The sequence below is a fragment of the Didymosphaeria variabile genome (genome assembly GCF_027946475.1).
Source record: "Didymosphaeria variabile strain IMI 356815 chromosome Unknown scaffold_7, whole genome shotgun sequence".
Taxonomy (NCBI): domain Eukaryota; kingdom Fungi; phylum Ascomycota; class Dothideomycetes; order Pleosporales; family Didymosphaeriaceae; genus Didymosphaeria; species Didymosphaeria variabile.
The window spans coordinates 1,872,469-1,895,578 of NW_026611626.1; the positions used below are offsets into that span (position 1 = coordinate 1,872,469).

The 23,110-nt window shown below is 53.2% G+C and overlaps 4 protein-coding genes across 4 annotated transcripts; 1 reads left to right on the forward strand and 3 right to left on the reverse strand.

Annotated features, from left to right (window-relative positions):
- Positions 1–1,466: 1,466 nt before the first annotated feature.
- N0V89_009750 (uncharacterized protein) lies at positions 1,467–2,944 on the reverse strand (the record flags this gene model as incomplete). Its single annotated transcript, XM_056218499.1, has 2 exons — positions 1,467–1,856; positions 1,916–2,944. The coding sequence occupies 2 exons, from the start codon at positions 2,942–2,944 to the stop codon at positions 1,467–1,469; spliced, it is 1,419 nt and encodes a 472-aa protein (XP_056067764.1).
- A 712-nt stretch (positions 2,945–3,656) lies between these two features.
- N0V89_009751 (uncharacterized protein) lies at positions 3,657–4,682 on the forward strand (the record flags this gene model as incomplete). The annotated part of the gene is made up of 2 exons (XM_056218500.1): positions 3,657–3,847; positions 3,902–4,682. 2 exons carry the CDS (start codon positions 3,657–3,659, stop codon positions 4,680–4,682), a joined length of 972 nt encoding a protein of 323 aa, XP_056067765.1.
- Positions 4,683–4,913: 231 nt separating this feature from the next.
- Positions 4,914–10,728, reverse strand: N0V89_009752 (uncharacterized protein; the record flags this gene model as incomplete). The annotated part of the gene is made up of 5 exons (XM_056218501.1): positions 4,914–6,230; positions 6,281–10,192; positions 10,242–10,391; positions 10,447–10,571; positions 10,629–10,728. 5 exons carry the CDS (start codon positions 10,726–10,728, stop codon positions 4,914–4,916), a joined length of 5,604 nt encoding a protein of 1,867 aa, XP_056067766.1.
- A 3,206-nt stretch (positions 10,729–13,934) lies between these two features.
- On the reverse strand, positions 13,935–16,031 carry N0V89_009753 (uncharacterized protein; the record flags this gene model as incomplete). Its single annotated transcript, XM_056218502.1, has 1 exon — positions 13,935–16,031. One exon carries the CDS (start codon positions 16,029–16,031, stop codon positions 13,935–13,937), a length of 2,097 nt encoding a protein of 698 aa, XP_056067767.1.
- Positions 16,032–23,110: the final 7,079 nt, after the last annotated feature.

Consider the following 23,110-nt stretch of genomic DNA (forward strand, 5'->3'; position numbering starts at 1 on the left):
CCCTGTACTTCCAGCCAGAATGCCGCCCAATGGCCACGGGAACGCCGAGCATCAGCTTGATCAGCCACTCAGCTTATGATTTACATCGGGGGCAAGTAGATATTTGACACGTGCTCTTTGGATAGTTTCGATGTCGTCTTCTAGCAAGTTCTTGTCATAGTGTTGGCTGCGCTGGCCTTCGCCTTCCGGCTTCACCTCTGTCCACATTACAGGCCGCCGCTCAAGTCGGTTGCCGTTAACTTTCCATCCCATATCACGATGCAACCTAATCGTCACACGGCCTATATTCCGTGTACAGAACCTCTACAAGACACTCGAGGACGAACTATATCCGTCTGATCAAGCTGCTTTCCGGGTCTTCCCAAACTACTATAGCTTGTACGTTGCGGAACGTGCAGCTGGAACAACGAGAATTCACAACACTATCCTACACATGGGGAGAGCGATATCTTCCTTCGAAATAACGCTCAACAAGTAACGATTCCTTGTGCGTAAGAGTCTATGGGACTCTTTGCACCAAGTGAGCAACGGGGAACGCTCAGAACCTCTGGATTAAGGCAATTTCGGTCGATCAGTAGAACTTCGAGGAGCGCAATCATCAAGTCGCTCTAAAAGACCAAATACATCGCAAGGCTGCCAAGGGTGTGGTCTAGCTTGGCCCCGGCACAGAGGTCACCGACATGGCAATCGGATATCTGCAGGACCTGTTGCACAACTCCGAGAGGATCCTTAGCTCTGTGAATCAAAGGACTATAGAGGTCTGGCCTGGCCAATCTACTCTTGCATGCTTATTGGAAAAGCCTATGGATCCAACAAGAGTTTATCCTTGCAGAGAAATTAGTTATCTGCTGCGGCAGCAAAAGCGTCGACTCCAAGATTGTGGATCTCATCCTCCAAAATGGTCTGAACGTGACGACATACATTGGGCCCCAGCCATACAACTATTCTGAAACAGATTCGTGAGGCGATCCAAATCTAGTGAAGATCCCGACGGAACCCCCGGGTTTGAATTCATTACCATTATGAGAGAGTCTGCAAATCTCCACTGCCTTGATGAACGTGGTCATGTTCACAGGCTGCTTGGTTTAATTCAACTACGGATTGCTCCATAGATGCCGATTCACTTTGCGTACATGTTGAGAAGGTGCCAATCTTGTACGCCCGCTACCCTGGACAGGTTGATCATTACATTTTGAAGATGCGAGAATACTTGCGAGTTGTGGTGGTCGGTCAACAAGAGCGATGAGACCGTAGCTTTCGGTCCAATCATGGGCATTCGAATTTGATTAGTCAAGCCCGGAGTCACACAGGGTAGACGTCGTTCAGCCATGAAGGGCTCTTATGGAAGCTTTCGCTCGAGTTGCGATTGGTATATACCCTTTGCATATGGTTTGCGATGTTTTGCACCTCTTAGTGATCGCTGATTGGAACGATTAGCTTGAACCATCATCTTCCGAGGTGGGCACTCACCCCTGTCCCTCTAGATATTTCATCAGCGGATTTGCATGGATTCCCGGGACATCCTCATCCTCGAATCGTACCGACGTATCTCTGATGTTTATGTTGTTCAGCAACGGCGTGAATTCGCTGGGCCCTTCTCGAATCTTAGACACTTCCTCCTTTTCCTCCTTGGTGAAAGAACCAGTGAGATAGAGCTTTTCGAGCGACGCTGGAAGCAGACTTCGTGGGTCGAAGTCGTTGTTCGCATTCGGCTCTTCCTCATAAAAGCCACCATCGGACTTCTCCTCTTCAGAAAATGAAACCATGTCCACAGGCCAAAGGAAGCGCCAGTCGATTCGCAGGGTTTTGAGCTTCTGGAATCCGCGCAGCGACACTTGTGAAAGATCGTCTTCAAACTACACAATCGTTTAATACACCAGCACATCTACTCATTAACATTTTGGGGAAGACGTACTTCCTCGTAGCCATAATCAAGAATCTCAAGGACAAGATGCTGCAATGAGTGGCCGACATGCTCCACAAGAGCTTTCAGATCTTGCCTTGGTGTAGGCATCACACTTTCATCCACAGTTGTACTAGCAATTTCATAGCTTACTCTTTCCAGAAATGGTGTGTTTTCCAGGATTGCTACAAGGGCAGATGTGCCGAAACGCGAGTAATGAAATACCAGCTCCCTGACATTCGAATTTGGTAATGACCCAGGTTGAAAAAGACTGGGCCCGACATCATCGCCCCCCATAGCATGCGTTATGAAGTTGCGCACGCTAGGTATAGCGCAGAAGATTATGCACCAGTCGAAGTCACACGACATTTCGGTATCCCAGTGCGCAACTGCTACCGTTGTAAGGTGCTGGAGGGGTAGTTTCGGAGCAAGTGCAGGGTTGCCGGAGGCGCCGTATGACACTGCAATAGCGCATAGACATCTCATGAAGACTGCACTCATCTCCAGATCCGTAAAGCGGAACGTCTTGAGGTAGCGCATGTGATGCACAAGCATTACAACAATTGGCTCAGAAGAACCTTTCGAAACCCATTCGTCCCAGGTGCTGCCATTAGGTGTGAGACCTATGTTCGCCGACTCATATAGTTCTTCGATCTGGTGACCCGCCACAGCATATCGACCAAAGTCTTCTTGTGGCAGTCGTGCACTCTGGGCGGTGAGCTGGAAATCATGTGATGCGTTTCCATCTAAATATGTCGCGCGAGAGCTGGGTAAACTGATCTCGCGGACGTACTCCCCAACGACCGGGTTGTCCAATATCTCTTTCAACTTGTCCCATAGGACGTGGTTTTGATATGGGTATGCCGAGTCTCTGGCATCGATTACACGATTTTCGGCGAATAGTCGCTGGTGCTTCTGAAGGAGGATGTTGCTGAGGTTCCAATGAGCTTTGCAGGTGAGCGCGAAGTCGAAGCATGAGAAAGGGTCCAGCAGCTCGAAGATAGTGACAGTCAATTCGGGCGGAAGTGAGTTGAGAGGCATCTTTTGGGCAGACTGGAAACTCGTTGGTGAGAAACAGCATTGGGAGGAAGAAGGGATGAGATGGCACTATAGTGTAGGAGCTTGATCACGTAAGATTATCACGAGTGGTGATTGGCTCAAGGCTCATATAGTTTAGGCGGCAGGTGGTATCTAGTCCACTCTGGGTTATTGACAAAGGACCACGGCCTTTCGATTCTTCGCTAATCTGGCATTTCTTTTATCTAAGGTATCTCGAAAAGACAGTGCCGCAGGCTATCCGCCTTGCAACTTTGATTGCGCCATCAACTTCAACAGGCCACACAATATACTCTTTGGTCCCGAGGTCATCTCAACCAGATCACATTCGAACCTATATTATCAAGAACTGTGAATTTGTTTGTGTCATTGACTCTCATTCTGAATTTTTACAGATGGAATCCGATGCATGATATGTAGAAGCAAAATGTCTACGACAGCGCGAAGCTTTGCTTTCAACCCGAGTAAAGTTTGATGCTTAGCACAGGCCAAAGCGGCGTTCGCACCCTTATGATAGAACACATCCTTGCATTGCATTTTCATTCACCGTGGATTCCCTAGAGCCACAATCTTCAACACTATAGGTCGTTGGAGATCCACCATTTCCAACATGTCATCCCCAAGACGCACGCCTCATACTCAGGATACCCTAAGCTCAGGTAGCACTTTAAGTCACGAGTCCATGGCACGAACTCAAATGCCTTCAAGCCCGGCTCCGATATCCAGGCAGGAGTCGTCACTGGACAATGTACGCACCCCGCCCGCAGGATCGTCTTCTCACAAGCGGAAAGGTGAATCTTGTACCGATGTTCTCGCGGACACTAATCAGGACACTGCGACGTCTCCCCGCAAGCGAAGGACACCTTTACCAACGAAGCTCGCTCCCAGGTATGCTGCGCCTACACATCTCGATGGCGTGAAAACTATAATTGACTATCGCAGTGGTAGAATCATTCAGCTACAAGCACGCGACACAGACGAAGTGTTCAAGATAAACACAGATACGCTGGTCAGAACGTCCGAACTATTCAAGCACAAGCTCTTCCGCGAGACTCAACCCTCTCTCGCTCTACTCCACCGAAATAAGGGTGCAACTCATAAGAATGACGCACCCAGCAGACAACCCACCGGCACCCTGTCGCAACCCTTACAGCCAGCTACGACAGTACCATCCACCCCAGTTGACCCACGCTACCCGGTCGTGCACTTGAACGTCGACCGTAAAGCCCTGTTCCTCTACTGTCTCTGGACCATAGACCCACCTGACCGCCTCTCCCTCTCCCTCTCCCTCGACTCCACGATTCCAAGTCCCAGCACGTCTTTCACTATCTATCTCTATGAAGCATTCCTCCTCGCTCTCGAGCTCAAAGACGCCACCTTCTTTGCCAACATCGTACCTGTGATCTTGAAGGACGGTGATGCGGGGACACCTCAGGAAGAGGCGATTACTTGGGTGTACGAGAATACCGGGTCAGTGAGGAGGAGCTTGTTGAAGGAATTCGTGGTGGATTTTACGTTGACTTGGGCAGATGAGGCGGTGGGAGAATGGAGGAGGGTGGCGAGTGGGGCGCCGGCGGAGTTTGTGGTTGATGTTAGTTGTAGGTTGCTTGAGTTATATACGAGTAAGAGAGCTTGGATGAAGTCGGATGTGGCTACCGAGTATACGTATGAAAAGGGCTGGCCGGTGGAGGACATGAAAAGTGCATTAGCGGTGAGGGAGTAGTAGTCGAGAGTGGCTGGTGATAGATGGAGCATGCCGCGAGGCGCAAGACATGTACGTCTGTCGTGATATTGAGTAGAGCTCCATAGCTCGTTTCTTTTAGTGCATGAGTAGACAGAACCTACTCCTGGTCTATATCTTCTTGTACAACTTCACAAGTATACTGATGTAACATTCAACGGCATCAACTCACCCGTACACGAAAGGGACGCAATCTCCCCATAATTATTGTAACTACTCTACACCCCTAGCATCAGCTACTACGCTCGCCCAAACACTATCCACGTCTATCTCCCCACCTCCATACGTAGACTCAAAAGCCAACATACCCAGGCTCCCCAAGAAAGGTCGCACAACCCTATCAATCAATTCGCCCCTCGCCATCTCGATCACTTCAGCACCCTCCTCTCTCTCCAACGCTTCAATGAGCGGATCCAAGAACAGCATCCTTTGCGGTTCGCCACCGTCCTCGGTCGCGTTTTGTGTCATCGGACGTGAAATCGAAGATCCGGTGGCTTGTAGCACTTGTGATATCTCGTCTGCAAGACTGGCAGGGTACGAAGAGGTGGCGGCGTCAGTCGGATATGCGGCGTCAATAGTGTCGCAGATGTAAAGCCACTCGATGAGCTGGAAATCATCTGGATTGAGGATAACGAGCTCGTCCAGCAATTTGCATGCCTGTATGATGCCTGCATTGTTGTAGTGCTCTCTGTTCGTCGCATCGGGAAGTAGACTACTCAAGGCGGATGTAAGTTCGGCGTTGATAGTCGGCCACAAGGAGGCTAGGTGGATAGATGATGTCTTGAGGATGAGTGCACGGAGAAGGATGAAGACATCTGCGCGGGTTATTGAAGATGGTGAGGACGCGGGGGTCGCGGTTAGGAGTTCCGTGACCGAGGACATGATGGCTGGGACGTTTGAAGTGAACGCATCTTCGGCGCTGGACAAGACAAGGAGCGCGATGCGGCGGAGCGTGAGTTGCGTCTTGCGATCTGCTTCTTGACGGGCAGAAGACGCGCCTACGCCGAACATTATGCCTGCTGTCGTGGGCGCACTCAGTCTACTTAGCAATTCTGGTAAACGATCTTTATCGGAGTGTGCCCATTGAGCTAAAATGGGCAGCCAGGAGTCTCTGAGCAGGGGCAAAGATGTGCTGAAAAATCGACTGTCGTTGAAAGCGTCGTAGAGTTCCTTCTTCCAAAACTTGTTGCCTTGTGCGACTCTGGCTAATGATTGGAGCAGGTCTAGGACGCCGCTCGATACGTTTTCGGGGAAAGTTTTGGTGCGAAAGGTAGGGCCAATGACCGAAGTGGCGATGTTTGTCGCCACGGTTGAGACGCGCTCGTTTTCCACAAGTATTATGGGAAGATGTGGAACTATGGCGTTCAATACAGTAACTATGTCCGCAGCACGCTTCTGCGAGAGGGCGCTGTTTGTGGAAATATAAAGCTTCTCTGACGCTTTGGCATTTCCCTGGCCGGAATTGGGCTCCTGAAAGTGGCCCATTGGACGTGTGGTGAAGACAGCAGTTAGTATACGCTGGAATATGTCCTGTGCTCAAGTCAGCATTGTCGATCAAATTCTATGTTTTAGTTACATACTGCTAGCTCCTTCCTCATTTTTCGTTGCTCGCCGAAGTTGGTGTTGTCGACCTTTTGCCCGATGACGGCCGTGAATTCGAGGAGCAGCGGCAATATTTGCCTATGAGGAAGTGGATTTGCGAGAACATCTCGCAGGAAAAGAGTGCAATCTTGCCATATTTCGTCCATGGCATCATCCTCTAGGGACTTAGTGTAGTCAACCAAGAAAGCAACAAGGTCCGTATCTGTAAGGTCGGATGTCAGGGTAGACATGCGGTTGGGGTCGAGGGCGTTTGGATTTGTTCGACTGTATACAGCATTAAAGATTGCTGGAATGGTGTGTTTTGGCTTTGAACCATTCAATACGTTGAGAAGACCCATGATGGCTTCTACTTGGGTATCGTCTTTGGGAGAATGGGACCACAACACAATGAGCGTCTCCAAGCATTCCAGCGCCTCCGCAGCGAATAAATGTTCCAATATTCGTCTCGCTCGATTTCGCATGCGCAAGGAGGTATAACCAAATGAAGAAGCCGATGTCGGATCGTGTTGTCCGCCGCTCGTCGCATAACCTCCCCACGACCAGATAGCGAAGCATATGCGTACAGTGTCTTGGAAACAGAGCAACACGGTTAGTCTGCTATTAGCTGTCGGCGTGCGTGATTGCTGTGCCTCTGATGCAAATACCCCTGATACCATGTTGCCAAAAAAGCCTTGAGGTTGCTCTGGTGATTTGTTGGCTACAGACTTTGTCTCTTGCATCATGAGACGGTCATGTGCCCTAGCAAGAATCTGCTCCAATCCGTTAATGAGGGATATGAGAGTTGTCTCAGGCGAGATTTGTTCGGCGTTTTCTTTGATACAAAAGACACCCTTCAGTTGCTCGAACGTATTCTGGATTTCCTTGCAAAAACACTCCACTAGGGGAAGTAGATTTTGGAAAATGGCATCTGCAAAGAGCGGGAGCACCTCCACAAGGAAGTTAACCCAATCGTCTAAAACAAGGCGACTTGTCGAGGAAGAGAATCCATACTTGATAATGTCTACTAGTTGAGGCGGTGGCGGAACAGGCACAGGTTCAACTTCCACGGAGTCCCTATTGGTAGCCAGAGATAGCCTTGACTTGTGAGATGCAGAGCTCTGGAGTCTTTGCTCTGGTATCTGGGCCTCTTTCTGTCGAGTGAGACGTAGTCGCAGTGCATGTAGAGAGGCGCCGAGTAGCAGACTTTGCAGCGAAGGGCCAGCTGACCTTAGACGAGCCATCAGAGGAATCTCAAGCTCCAAGTCCCTTAAAGCTAGCGCGAATGGACTGCCGTAGATTCTAGAGATGATGTCAACGGACACATGGTAAAGCTCTTCCAAATGTGCTGGCTTTCTGGTATCTTCCTTTTTATTATCCAGAGAGATAGTCTTCAGGCAATTCCTTACGATCCACTCTTGCAATGATATCCTAGGTGTTATTTCATTGAGACGTAGACCGGCTTCTTCAGCTAGCGTCGCCCAAGTGTGTTGCGAGGGTCGTTTCAGTATGTTGTGGATATGTTTTAGATAGTAGAGACAATCTTTGCTGTCGTCTCCCGTGAATTGTGAGCTTCCTGGATGCTGCGCTATACCAGGAGCCAGACTGTCGGTGTTGGACAAGCATCGAAGGGATTTCAAATGAGTGACTAGTACCTCGAAGACCTTGTTGAGAGTTGGAAGATCTTCAAGCCAAGTGCTGATCACAGCGACGGCCTCAGTTCCTTCTTCACCAAGCAGATCCAGGAGGAGCATTAGCGGTCTTGAGAGCACGGAGTGGAAGCTGACCTCCTGGGTGGCGAGGCTCGAGAGACTCATTGCACTCGTGCGACGTGATAAAGTACCGCGCTTCTCCGACTGCAAGCTGAGCTCATACATAGTATGGGTCCAGATCACCGCAAATCGACGACTGGCATCAGCAGAGTGAAGGCTTGATGACCCTTCCAGCGTGTGATGCACCAAAATCGATGACAAAGCTGCTTCTACAACACGATTTGAAGGCGACATATTGTGTAACTGCAGTATGCACCTCACAGCCTCTACATGGTATTTCGGCATCAACGGTGAAAGATACTGCCAAAAGGCAGCAACCAAGGGGTGGATGATCTCACCAATCTGAGATTCGCTAATGTATGGGTCCGAAGGTTTCGCAATCTGTAGGCCAGTAAGAACGGTGGTGACTGCACTTAGGCGAGAAAATGCTAGTGGTGGACCGCTTTTGCTGGCAGGCGCTGACAGGACGTGTTGAATCACTGCGAACGGTTCCATGTCGTTCAGGACGTCGAATTGCTGGACTTTGACGATAGCATTTGCCAGTATCTTGGAAGGCGTCTCCGCAGAGATCTCGGGGTGGAGCTGAACAAAGGCAAAAAACATTCGCGTTGATTCTTCGATAATCAAGTGACCAAGTTGGGGGGCGGTGAAAGGGGGTTCTACCATATCCAGACTGCCCTGGGATTCATCATAGAAGGCTTGTACTTTCTCGAGAGCAACACTCTTTGCTTGGTCTGTGCCATCGGTGCTCTTGTGCTTTTGGGATCCCCTAATCGCTCGATCAGGCACGATTTGAATGAGCGAGTCGATGATTTCAAGTGCAAGATCTACGACTTCTCGATCATAGGTGGATAGGCTCGAAGCACTGCCGGATTTACTGTTCAATGCTGCGAGTGCGGAGAAGACCATCAGTGGCATGTGATGAAGCAGCATGTCTTCTTCTTTGAGATTGAAGCGGGACAGGACAAATTTGGCTAATCGCATATGTCGAAGAGCTTCTCGTGGGCTCGAAAAGTCCGGCTCCAGCGAGGTCGTGACTAATTGGATCAATTTGCCCCAGATCAGTCCGCTGTCGACGCCATCAAAGAACGTACTTGCGCTTCGCAAGACCTCGTCGACTTGAGCTTTCGTAGCTATTTCACTGTAAGACTCGATGCTTTGTAATGCGGGGAGAAATATCTCCGGCACAATCAAACCTCCGACTTCCCACCGGTCCATGAGAGACAGACACACACGAAACGGTTTTGCGCGCTCAGCAGGATGTTTGGTAGGTTTGTTGATCATCTTCAACACACTCTGAGTCAGCGCTTCAAGACCGAAGTGCGAAAAATAGGCGGCATGGTAGGCTGCTGGGTCGGATGCTGGGCCGTGTTTGTCTTGCATCGGTGATGCAACAGCGTCGTTGCGATCCAGATCGGGTGCCGGCTCGGGGCCGAGAAACCAGGCCCACAGCCTTCGATTCAGACTCATGTCTCTCCGCGAAACAACGCCTGCAGCAGCAGCTACAATCCGCTCTCGATCCTCTTTGCCGATTCGGTCCTGCAGTACGGGAGAGTCTAGAGGCAGATGCGTAACAAGCAAATCGAGAAAGCCTCGCTGTATCAATAGCTGAGTATCAGAAAGACCAGCTTCGAAGCATCGAATAAGCAAACCCGGCTCTGGAGTAATGGCGGCTTCAGCTTCGACCAACAGCCCTTCGGAAAGCGCACCGGAGTCTGTCGCAACGGATGCACGCCGTTGTGGAAGGCTGAACTTTGGCAAGCGCCGCACAAGATAGGCAAGAGCACCTTGCCTGCGGGATGCGTTTGTGATGGCCGCCAAGAAGAAACATTGCCAGAAGTGCGACGAACCGGCCTCGGTCTTTGCATCTGAGACTCCCTCCGAACGACTCCTTACAGCCTCACGTAGCTTGTCGAGCGCAGATACCATGCGCTCAAAGTCTTCACTAGTTTCGTCCTCCAACCCTGGGAGCAAAGACAGGATGACAGCCTTGAGCGCGGGGCGAAGGGCTGACCCGTCGAGCTTCAGAATGTGGCTCTCGTATACGGTTAGGAAGAGTGGCCGGACCGAGAGCGAGGCAAAAGAGAGCACTGAGGACAGTCCTGGGAAGTAGAGACCAAGATCACGAGCAAGCGCATCTTTCTGGGCTTGGGTCAGCATACGTAGGCTACAGGAACTGGATTTGGCATACACCAATGGTTGCGAACAGGTACGAATACACTTCCAGCGCCTTCTGGTGTACTCCAGAGGGTAATGTTGGATTCAAGCACTGCGCTAATCGGAGTGCGACTGCATCGCTATGGGGAATAACCGTTGTTTCGGAAGGATGAGACTGCAGAGCCTGGAACACAGCCACATGAGCGCAATTCCTCCAAGAGCCAGATGGACATATTGACCTTCAAAAGCCTCCCCAAGAACGATATGTAGTCAGCCCATTCCTGCTGTGCCGTGTCCCACAGTGCGAGTGCGCGCTCGACACCAGCTGCATAGCGTCGGAAGCCTTTGTCCTTCTTCTGCAGCGCTGTCAAGCTTCAGTAAGCTTGCATGTACAAGCAGCCATTTGTTGACTGTGACGTACCGTCTTCGGCGTGGTTGCGCGTTACGCGGGGCGAGGGTGAGGAGCGACCGGAGCCCGTTGGCGAGAATATCTGGAGATTAGCAGAAGAATCATGAGCCATCCTGGGCCGGACAATATATGCGATGTCTGTAGAGCGGATCGGGCGCACTGGACATGCTGGCTGGAGCAATTGAAGCGTCCTTCTCGCGTCTGCCTGGTGGCAGGTGAGCTTCAAAGACCGTCGCGCCTTCCTGACACGAGTGCTCGGCATCTCGTTTTTCCGTCCCGGCGTATGCGCGGCAGGAGCCTCAAGCCTCCAGCAACTTGACGGTTGACCCCACACAAGCTCCGGATCCCGCAGCTTCTCCGGCTACTTGCAGCCGCGCCATCCGCCATCTCCATGGACCATCATCCACCAGTATGCTATAACCTGACCATGCCATCGCCTTGTGCCCAGAGATACTGACAGTCGCAGCCTTCACATGGCCCTGCCCCTGAACCCCCGCCAGCGTGGGAGCCATCCGCACATCATCACCACCCCATCCATGACGGCCCTCTGCCGGGTCACCATGATCCGCCAGGATATCATGATGGGCCCGATGCGCCCCCTCCATCCTACGATGATGCCACGAATCCACTGTTAGGCGGGGTTCCCCCAACATACAACTACGGCACTTGGCAAGAGCGAGACGACTCATCTACGGCAAGCACCGAAATCGAAACATCAGCATCTGACACTGGGCTGCACGAATGGGTAGGACATTTGGTCGTCATATCCTTCTTTGTTGCTATAATATATGGCTTTTGGTCATTGCTCAACAGTCCACCTGATGGTCTCAACCATTTCCCGGGGTTTGGCCCTGATGGTCGTCCTCGTCCTGGCTGAAGCATGGACTCTGGAATCGACGTTTGTTCGACCGCATCACTGAGGCAATGCCATGCCAAAATTAGAAGCCATCTCAACGAGGGAGTCACCCCAGGCCACATCACAGCCACGCCGCTTTTCTACGGAATTGTGGGATGCTAGCCCCAGGATGATGAATCGGCATATCCTTACGCACAGATCAGCCAAAGGACGCCCAAAGAGAAGCTATCTGGTTCGCTAGGCCTCTATACTCTTGGTTGTCGCAGCTGCAGGAATATGTTAGTAGCTAAGGGCTGCATCGCACTGCGGTCAGCATAGACAGAAAATGATAGGAAGGCTCAATGAGCATTCCTCTTGCATGCAGTCTCTCACTGTAAAGATTGGAGCCTCCGGAGTGCGCGATCTACTCTGAGCTGGCACATTGGAACAGACAATCATATCAAAGGATGGCCCACAGTACTGATTCTCCATTTCCACCTGCACCTGCAGTCACCCGGACACGCGATTGACCGAGTTTCACTGGGCCCAAAACTCAATCCTGGCGCCGAACAATCCCAGCTGAAAGAGAAACAGTACCCCTCATTGGGTCATCCTTTCGTACTCATGATGGAGCATAAAGACGTGCTCGTTGGATTTACCATCACTGAAAGCCGGCAGATCAAACATACCCGCCCGGCACACTCAAAATCCCTTTTGTACGCAGATTTCTTTAGCTTCATGCGCGTTCGATGAGAGTCATTAGCACGGAGTTCTAGTTTGACGGGTCTTTTTCCAAAGTTCGAGCGCGAGGCCGTGACGCCGTCCTGCCAACAATGGCATTTACCAAGAACTGTTTAGCAATCAAAAAACCTTTCTTTCTGAGTGTTTAGACTGCTCCACCCTTAGTTCAGTACTGCGAGCCCCTCGGTCGTGCCTCCGCCGTTGTTTGCAATGTCCGCCTCGGTGACAGTGCCGACGCCTCCAACGGTACCACGCGACTGCATGATCATGTTTTCATCTTTCGACACCGCCAGGTACCGTTGGCTCTAGTTTAGCTTGCAATTATAATCAGCCCTACGCATCTATGGTTAGAGACAACCAATCAGGCGCTGTGGAACCCGCGCGATCATTGCCCACCTCACTCGCAAGGCAACTTGGCGCGATGATGTTTCCGACGTTCACCACTAAGCACGACCGAAGTTTCCAAAAGTGTCCACACCGACTCTATGTCAATCATCGTCCCGCAGCTCTGCCGTAGTAGTTGGGTCTCTGTACGGTGCAGATGCAAGTCATCCAGATCCTCGGTTTGACCGCTGGACTACAGATCATACGCACTGCTTGATCTTTGCGGACGCCGAAAAATCGTCGCCACATAATGACTTTCGTGGACCTTTTCCATTAGCTGATGGCGTACCATGGATTTACACCAAGATTACCAACTCTTTTGACGATGTATCACTGCCACCGCTACATCTATGGTCACGCCGTTTCGCAATAGCTAGTCTTACCGCTACATTTAGTATGACATTGTCGATATCGGTACGCTATCGGAGTACTGAGATACCGACGAACGGCTTCCGTTTTGAGCATGCTGCGCGACCATGTGGTCCAGGCGCATCCACCTTTGGCAGTCTATCTCCAAGACACCAGGATACCAGGGCCACACGAGCTATCTCTGTAGTCTGACACCTATGTGCAGAATTTTGGGAACGTATGTGTTGACAAGCAGCTTGGTTTTCGGGTCCTTCCGCAGCTTGCCGTTTCGTCATGTCTCGATGGTGGTCAGGATCATGTACTGTGTAAGGCCATAGTACCTACGGTCCTACCCGTACCAGACCAGACGTTGCGCGGCGGGTCAGCAGTCTGCTGTTAATGTCAGCATCCAGACACGATCATGAAATTTGCCTCGCATCGAGAGCTGACCGCCCGGCTTTCCGTTGATCGTTGTCCCCTCGTAAAGAGCCCCCCTGCCGCTGGATATTGATCTTGGTGGAATAACAACCGTCTTACGCTCGTCTAATCCTAGCTACTAGCCTCGGTATTCTCTCAACGATCACTGATTCGAAGACCTTTGCGATCAAGCATTGAGCTTGTCTGTTTGAGATGTCTTACTTCAATCCATATGCACGATGGTTGTATAGGGTATGAGATTCCGCCGTTTGTGCCCCACGTGGCTTCATGGCCCGTACGCTACGCCTATGCTCTATACTGTAGGTAGCATGGTCCGGTCAGCAGCAACTTCAACAACCACATATCTCATCTAATTGGTGATTATTCAACGCCCTTCACTGCACATCATACGAATCGGGACGTTCGACCGGTCTGTCAATAGGTAAGAAATTGGAAGCGAGGTATATTCAAACAAATGAAACGGCTGCCTAGAAAAAGGCACATTATGCGACATGTACAGGCCGTAAGCTGGCGGGATGCGGGCGAAGAAGTAGCTGCCGTCTTCATCTGCCGTTGCACAACCAGCGTCACCACTACCGAGTATGGGTATCTACAAAGTTCACCTTCACTTCAACGTTGTGCGGTTCTGAACCGAACCACTCTACCACCTGCATGAGACTTCCTCTGAACAGGCTCCATGCTCCTCGGTCCCAGCCGCCGTGAAAGCGGTCGGGAGCGTGGTTCAAAGGAACACCATGCTTCCGCGGAGTACAATGTTCAACTTTTTTTCGACCACCGTGCCATGGTCTGTCGCCATGCCTGCCCTTTTTCTCCCAGCCGTCATGCTCCCAATCGTCATGCTTTCGGCCACCATGAGCTGAAGATGGGCGACCCGATCCTTCCGTACCTTGATGCTTTCTCAGCTTCGGTCCCTCAGGTCCCGGGCGTGCATGCGTAGGATCATCATGTACCGGACGACCTTCTCCAGGGCGGCCCTCTCCCGGCGGCGGTCCCCCTCGACCACCCCAATAGCCCATTCCTACGCCATCTTCCTTAACACACTGCGGGTTCTTATGGTTCTCTAAACTGCCCATTGGCCAGATCGGAATGAAGCAAACTTCATCGTCGGCACACGAACCGCACTCCTTCCACATCGTCCACTGTAAACGGATAACCAGCCCATCGATGAGGTCAAGCGCGTGATAAGGCGGGCTAGATGTGGCTGCAAGAGAGCGCGAGAGTGTCAGTGTTGATGCGTCGAGCGCATTAATGAGCGTGCTGCAGATGTGGGCTGTGACGGTATGGAGCGTCGTGTGTGCGAGCGATGCGGATTTGTGCGGAGGGAGCGGGAATGGCGGAATGACCTGAGCGACGCAACGCTCAGTTTCGAGGGTAGCGTTGCGCGCTGAGGGAGATACAAAGGGCCGTAGTAGCGCAGATAGGTAGGTGGCGAAGGCCTCTTTGCTGCGACGGACGGAAGCATCGGTATGCAGATAATGTATCGCCTCGCCATATCTCTTAACCACCATGTCTGCGACGGCCTGCCAGTCTCTTCCCTCTTCTTCCCAGCTCTTCTCAAGAACCATCCTAGTGACTGCGTCCCGGACCTTTTCTAACTGCTCCGGTAATGCATTAATAAGTCTTGGATGCGGCGTGTCGCTCACAACATCGTTGTCCCACAGGCCCATCCCCTCCTCTTCCTGATCATCATACGCAAACACGCTTACGAACCTCTCGTAGTCCAGCGTCACTCTGTTCCCGCCAATCCCATGAAACCGCTCGCTGACAGCTTTGATATACCTCCACCCACCCATCACACCTCTTCCCCTTTTCCCTCCAGGAGGCCCTCCAGGACTCTCATCCCTCTCTCCATCATACACCACGACGCTCTTCCTCTTGACCGTGCCCTCAAACTCGCAAAGGATAATCTCAAACCCAGCTTCCATGCGCAGGACGCCGTCGATCTTCTTATCCCATAGCGTGGAGGCAAGATGACACAGTCTACGCGCGCGGGCGATTTCACCGCCCATAGGGGAGCCGGGCGGTGCGGTCATGTTCAGGAGTAGGATGTCCTGCGAGTCTAGGGTGCCGTTTGAGGTCTTGCCTGCTGAAAGGCCATCGACATAGAGGAGGCGCAAGGGGCGCGTTGGGATGTAGGTATGGAGGTAACCTTTTCCACGGCTGGGAGGGTTTTGTGGTGGCTCGTCATCTGTCAGTAGGCGTTGACGTTCGTCGTCGTGTACTGGCGGAGGTGCGGTGGATTGCTCGCCATGGTGCGGAGGAGGTGGAGGTGGCGGGTGCGAGTCGTGATGCGGCGGCGGTCCTCGTGGTGGCCCGGTGGGAGGGGAGTTGTTGTCTGGGCCGTGGGGGTGTCCAGGCGGTGGATGATGCAGAGGACCTTGAATTTCAGGCGGTGCAGGCATATGGGCGTGACCCTGTCTTGACCACGGATCGGGCCTCATTTCACAGTCGTCCTCATTCTCAGCTGCCCTCCGGCCTCGTAGTTCTTGCCGTTCCTTCTCATGGTCGTCCTCGTCACCCTGACCTGGGCGCTTGCCTCGAGGTGGACCTCTCGGTCTCGCAAACACAAGCGCATGCTCTGGCTCAAAGGCCAGCCACTCCATGCCCTTTACTTCCTCTTTCTTTGATGTTCCATGGTACAACTGTGTACCTACTGGTACGGTGGCCATGAAGAAAGACATGCCATTGTGATTGAGTGAGGACCCCCATTGGCGCACCGACGAGTGTATCGCGTTGAAGATGTAGTTCGCATTGCCATGGATTGCATGCTCCCTCTTTAAAATAGGTGTAGCCGTCACTGGATCGAATGCGAGAAGAGACAACGAAAGGAAAGAAGCTAGGGAGTGCATGTTGGAGTCACCGCTCCTACAGAGGCGGTAGCGCGATATCGGCCTGGCTGCAGGCTTGTATTAACCAGAATCTACACTTGTCGCATGTACGACAACAAGCAGAAGTTTCGTACAATTGCCGCGGCAAGCTTACGAGGACCTTACGAGGTTTTGCGAGGTCTTACGAGGCAGTGGGGATGATCACGTAGCAATGTCGACTCGTGCTTTTCACGATGTCTTGTTTGGGTTCGCCTCGTTACGCGTCCCTTCTGGATGGAGGGGGAACCATACCGCGATGGGCCTAAGCCCAAGCGATAAGACCATTCCCGTCTATTGGGCGCGTGTGAGTGCGTATGCGCCCACGAAGAGGCCCCTTTTTGCGCTTGAGCAATGTCGAGGAGAAGTTTCTACACAGTGAGGTGGACGTGGAGTGCGCAGTACGTTAGGTACAGTCGCACAGAGCGAATCCGGGACTAGCGTACGTGCTCGAGTAAGCCGGCCGTCACGTTACGGCCAAGACGGGGAGCTCCACTTCAGGGCTGAAGGTTTACCAGCTTTTGCGAGCGCTGCAGCGCGCAAATTGGAACTGCCCAGAGAACTTATCGGAAGCGCCGAGCGACATGCCACGACCTTCTCGGGGCACCGATTTTGCAGATCTCCAGTCTACGCGCCTCTTACTCTTTGGGTCCTAGAGTAGATACTGAGACCTCGGAACATAGCGAAAGTCCGCATGCTACGTACAAGTGAAGCGACCTGTGGAGACCGTACGAGTACCATGCGAAAGTACAGCGTCGTCGCATGTCGAATGGCTGCATCCTCCGTTCCGGCGCAGGCCCGAGACTTCAGCCCTGTCGCACTACGAGTAGCACTGTGTCCGTGTGCAGTGTATACTGCGCTCAAGGTCTACACAGTGTCAGGACAGTTTCCCCACGCAGTAAGGTGTACGATATCGTAAAGTATGCAGCCCTACTTGCAAAGCTGTCGCCCCATTCTTGCGTTGTCGTCCAAACTCAAGTCGGCGACGACGAAGACCCTCATGCAGGCAATACTGCGCAGCAGTAGACCTGACGGCCAAGCGTTCGTAAAGTGAAGTTCGGCGATCATGTTGGACGGCGACCGAGGGGGGCTACTCGAGTAAATTGCCCTCTCGGCATCTCGAAAGCTTGATTTTCTGAAACGCGACCGTTTCCATAGCCACCTCCCGCCTTCGCAGACTAACGACGCAGAGACGTGATATATTAATAGATGCAAATGACGGCATGTCGCCGGTGCATCATCCGAAGCCCCATACTCAGAATTGCGCGACTACACGTCTCAGCATGCTGGAATTTCACAAACAGCATCAAGCAGGCGGCGACACAACCGCGCCTTGCAGACCGGACGGTCAGTTGAGCCTCAATCAGCAGGGCTTGTCCTGTTGCGCGACCCTGGGCCCGTCAGACTCAGCCCTGTCCACTCATGCGCGCACAGTCTCACGGTCTGCGCTCTTCGTTGCTCGGCTTCAGCGATGCTTGTATTCGCCGTGACGATGGAAGCAAAGACGACTGTGGGGGCCACTGCATCTCGCGCACGGTGAATAGCTGATTGCTGTAGACTCGTCTGGTACTGTGTAGGTTTGGTGGTAGGCCTCTTCGCTTCAAAACTGACATGGTAGATGATCGACGCTAATGCAGGTTAAGCAAAAGAGGTATAGCGTACGCGTGCAAGTCCTCGCTTAAAGAGCGAATCGTGAGTTACACCCGCCCCAACGGGGATGCATGGGGCGAAAGATGGGTGAGACGAAGCCAGGCGCTGCCCGCATGCTCCTCCTCCTCCTCCTCAGACGTGGGGCCGTGAGGCTATGGAATTTCCGCCCATGCGGTTGGATGCATCATACACGTTTCTCATTGGTTGACCATCACCAAGGCGAAGGATCAGCCACGCGACGCAAAACGTGACCCGTCATCAACGATTGGCAACTCATCAGGCCGACCACGCATCCGCGGGTGCATCCGCCCCGTTGTGCTGGGCCATCCCATGAGGGAGGAAAACCCGCTGCGTGGGAGGTGCCGTTATGCTTAATCCTATTCATAGCGAGAAGCCCGACGATTGCCGTGTGCTGAGGCGTCAAACCGTGGTCAGTGAAGGATCAGTGGGGCATGGGAGATTGTCCGCGGCTCCATGTATGTTCCCTGCTTTCTCACGGATGACAAGAAGGGCATGTACAGCGTACAGTGCCTGCAGGCGAGCCCAAGCAAGAAGTTTCTCCAGCCAACGTAAGCCGCAACATTACTTCCGGGTTGAAAAGGGAACCTATATTGCCTTCGCCGACTGGTACCCCCTCAACAAGGTTGTCAAGCACAGATATGCTGTCAATGTATAGATTAAGCGCCGACCACAAGTGTTGCATGGCCTATCACAGGCCGCCAGGGACGAGCATTTTCACCTGCAACATAGAGCTGCAGTATCCCGTGCGATGTAGTATCGAAGGCGCTGTCGAGTGTGCCATGTATCCCATCTGTGTGGCACAGGGCAGCCTCAGTGAGCTCTTGGTCTCGAAAACAATCCATTGGCCATTGTGCTGTTGTATGATGCGTGTCGCACTGTCAACCTCGGTGTAGAAGAAATGCAGCTGCTCAAGAAAAGCCGTGGCGTTGGGTAGCTCGCCTCTTTTTGCCTTGGCGCTTTCGTCAACCTGCGTGGTCCGATTGCGTCGTTGCTCTAATGTAAGCCAAGTTGTGGCATCGAATGCGAGCGAACAAAACTGCGAAGGCGGTTCTTGAAGATCGAATCAGTGTCCCTTGACTCGAAGGAATCGCCAACAGCGCGTATGCATTCTTGTGCATCAGTCCACCAAGCAACTGCCACCGTGGAGACAATTGACGCCCAGCTCCGCAAGCTATCGCGGTAGCGTGGTTGTCGAATGTCATTCGTGCGGGAATGATGCCTACCTATTTGTAAGACGCGTCGAATCAGCCTTGTCGAAAGGTCAGGCCACCCACACTAACTGCGGTCGTTTCAGATCTAAGCGGCTACCCAACCAAGACCTGGCATGACGTTCGAGCCCGCCAATGCCGACCTGGGAAGGATGTCGACTTAGAGGCGGGGTGGTCTGCAGTAGTGAGAGGAGCTTGAGCAGGCTGTCATCAGTATAGCGGACAAGTTGAGAGACAGGGGATATTGACAGAAGAGAACACGAGTAATTCTGTGTAGCTAGAAAATGCTGAAAACGCTTGCACAAATGATATGCTGGGGCACCACCCCATACCTTCCAGAAACACTGCAAGGGTCCCGAAGGACCAAACGTCCTCTTCAGTCCACCTGCAAATCCTTGAAACGCCATAGCTATGCATTGCCCAGTGTCCTGGACGTCTATAGAGTGAATGTTTTGAGAACGTGCAATCGGGTATCGTGAATGATCGTAGAGGAAATAGTACCAGACTTTCGAGCTCGGCCCAAGGTTTCAATGTCAAAGCCTCTTTTGCACCAGACAGCCTGGTCCAGGTGCGGCCAGAGGTCAATGTTTGGATGTTAGGTTCGATATGTGCGTGCTCATCGTCTGCGCCGGGAGACCGGGTCTCCAGGCCGTCTCAGAAGGCGACGATTGCCACCGAGAAGAACAATAGTAGTAGCTGATTACGCCGCAATCGATTTTGGACCAGAGCCGTTCCTGGAAGCTTTGAGGTGTATCCTTTTGACGTGGTCTCGCTGTTTAGTCTGTAAGCTTTGCCGCTTCCTCGTAAGGTGCTCTGACTTACCATGTTGTCGACTCTGCTAAACACTCTATCACAGCCTTCCCAGTCACACAAAACGCCTGGATTGTGCTTTGCTTCATGCCTCGCGAGGTCTTTCTTGCTAGAGAAGCCACCACCGGTAGCTTAGGGACATCCTTCATGGCGGCAGAAGAAGGACTTTGTGTGCCTCTTGTGGTGTTTCCTTAAGTCGCACCCCCTCGTGAAGACCGCTCTTGAGGTGCAACCAGGATATGCGCAGCTCCAGGTGCCGTTCTTGTTAGGAAATCCGTATGCTCTCAGGTCTGGAGAGCTTGGTGATAGCGAGCGTGATAGGGAAGGTGGGGACCTTTCCGCGGCGCGAGTTGAGGGTACACCGAGGCTAGAGGAAGCCGAGAGTGATCTCGAAGGGCGAACGCCGCCCATGGATTGTGGCATGTATCTCGAGTCCGGGGCAAGTGTCTGGGGCGTGTTCATTGCGGTGAGTGGAGGGTAAGACGAATAGGTTACATGCGTTTGCGGGATTGGAAGTGGTTGTGATGTCCAGTAGCTCTGGTGTGGGTACGGTGAGCTCACCACAGGTTGAGCGTACTCGTGTCCTGACGGGTAGACGTGTCCATTCGTAGATTGTGTTGTTGGTGGTCGATGCGTCATGTGGTGTAGAGGCGGCGAGTACATGATGCTCGGAGGCGATTGGCATGAACTTGAAGGGAAGAGGTGGCCCATGCCATCATTCTGTGCCATGAGCACCATTTCGGCTTCCGGTGAGAAGAAGTTCGTCATGACTGTGTTGTGGTGCCGGGTGGAGAGAAAGTGTTGCGAAAGTGCTGTGTACCGGCTTAGAAGTCTGATGCGATGTGTGGGCGAGGCGACGGTATATCAGTCAAGAGGGCCAGTGCGTTTGAATGAAATGCTTAGGTGAAGGGTGACAACGGGTGTGTTTCAACAAGTGGGCCAAGTCGGAGAGGGTTAGGGCGCAAGTAGGGCTGTACTGAATAGTCCGAGTGTAAGTTTAGCTCAAGGAGGGTCTAGTGATGGATGCTTTTCCGCGACATAAGGCTGGTACCGTGGAGCAGTGTGGCGGACAGTGGCGGAGTCGCGATGTCTCGCAGTTGCTGGGTTGGGACGATTGGCCCGTGGGATGGGCCTAACGTTGACCAAGTTAGAAACCGAAGATGGATGTTGGAGCGAGTCAAGGAAGTATGGTGTCGAGATGGTTCCAGGGCGCAGGCAAAAGAGAGAGCCGATGGTACTGTCAGGCACGATAAGGATTGATCTCACTCAGGGAGGCTATTCCGATAAATAGAAGACCAACTAAAAGAGGGCCCCAAAAGTGGACAAGGGCCGCTCACAATGGCGTTCCTTTTTGGAGACCGCATCGTGGCTGCTTCCTCCCGCTGCAGCAGGAGTGCATAAGTGTTCACAAACGCGGTGGACGGTCGAGTGAGCCTTGGAAGTGACCAGCAGATCCCTGCGACTGGGGTGCGTACCGCCATGACGGGAGTCAACAAGCTCTGGCTCCAGCCCGGTGCTCTGACGGGTCCGACTAGGGTCGACCCCAGGGCGCGTGCAATCAAACTGTCGTCCACGAGCGCATCTGCAGCCGGGCGGCAGCTCACGCCTGCCCCTGCGCGCCGGACAACGGCGCGTCGGTGATGGAAGGTTTCTAGAAGGACTCGCTTTCTGGGACGACTGCCTCAGGTTTCTCGGAGCTGAAGTGCGGTGCTCTGTGTGACGGACAGACACATGGAAGCCCCCGTTGCTGTGCTGTAAGACGACATCAGAGGCGGCAGGGCAGGGCAGAGCAGGGGGCAAAAAGCGGTTCCCCAGAGCAGCAGGGCCGTAGCGTCGACGATCGCGCACGCAAAAGAGCAGTGTCGGTGTGCAGTCTAGCGCGCTGCCCGTGCCAGGCCAGATGGCAAAGGCCGGTCGACTTCAAGCACGTAACACCGGCAGAGTGTAGCCGGACGGCGTTCGTGCAGAGCGGCCGCATCGGGCAACGACGCGCCAGCGAGCCAGGTATAATTAGGACTTGATAGGACCGAGAAGCGAGCCCACAGCCGGCCCTCTTGCTCACTTGATGTCTGAGTCAGAGCGTTTCATCGAGCCTCGTTCGCTCGCCAGGGCGGTGGACAGCGACGCTCTTCACGTGAGCCCCCGCTCGGGGCCGGCGACTCGGTCTCTTGCACCGGTCAATGGTCGAATCCAGCGTGCCGCCACGCAGCTACGGGCCCAGCACGCGTTGGCGGCACGAGTGGATGCGACGCGGGCGGACGTCGACGTCGAGGTCGCTTTGCGGCGCATCGAGGAACATGGCCAACGGCGCAGGGCGAGGCTTTCGACATGGCCACCACAGCCCACGCGGCGTCGTCGCTGGGCCTCTCGCATCATGACAAGCCCTGCAAAGCAGCTTCGAAGACGTCCCCATGGTGGAACACGCCTTGGTCGTCCAGATGCTCCCCCAGGCTCAGGATCCGGGCTGGTCGACGTGCAGTCGTTCATGCTCATGCCCGAGCGTGTTTCGCAACATGGAGCTGCAAGTGCGCCCGAAGAGGCTAGCAGAACGCAGAGGTTGGCAGAACGAAGAGGTTAGCAGAACGCAGCCGACATGTGTCGGGGCCGGCGCCCAGGAAAATGGACAAGGTGAGGTGGGTGGAGAAGCACGTCGGATCTTGTCCGTCCAAAAACAGGGTGAGGGAGCTAGGTTGCGACTGCCGCAACAGGAAAGCAGGCATGTGGGGTCCTGTCGTTCCTGGCCCCCTCGTCACCCGTCCCTTCACTCACTTCTTCGATCCTTCGACGAACGAAGCCCTTCTCTCCAACATCCTCAAGACATACACCTTGCGACGGGCCTGCTGCCAGCCATTGTGCCGAGACTCGCTCTCGCCACTGAGCACAGCATGCCCGGGCCCGTCACCACACTGACGCATCACTTGCGTGCTGCACCAAGACATCTCAACGCATTACCGCTCCTCTGTCCGTCTTGTTTGCTGTTGTGGCCGTAGCAACACGTCTGCAACAGAGCGAGACTGTCAAGCTCGGAAATCTTCCCATCGGATCCAAAGACCACCGTCCCACCTAAAGGACCATGCGCGCGGTCGAACGACACCTATTTTGGACCTCAAACAGTCGCTCTTCCGAAGGAGATACCCAACTCCGGCTTCAGAGCAGATCATTGCGCAAGGCAGATTCTGTTCGCTTAGAGCCGCA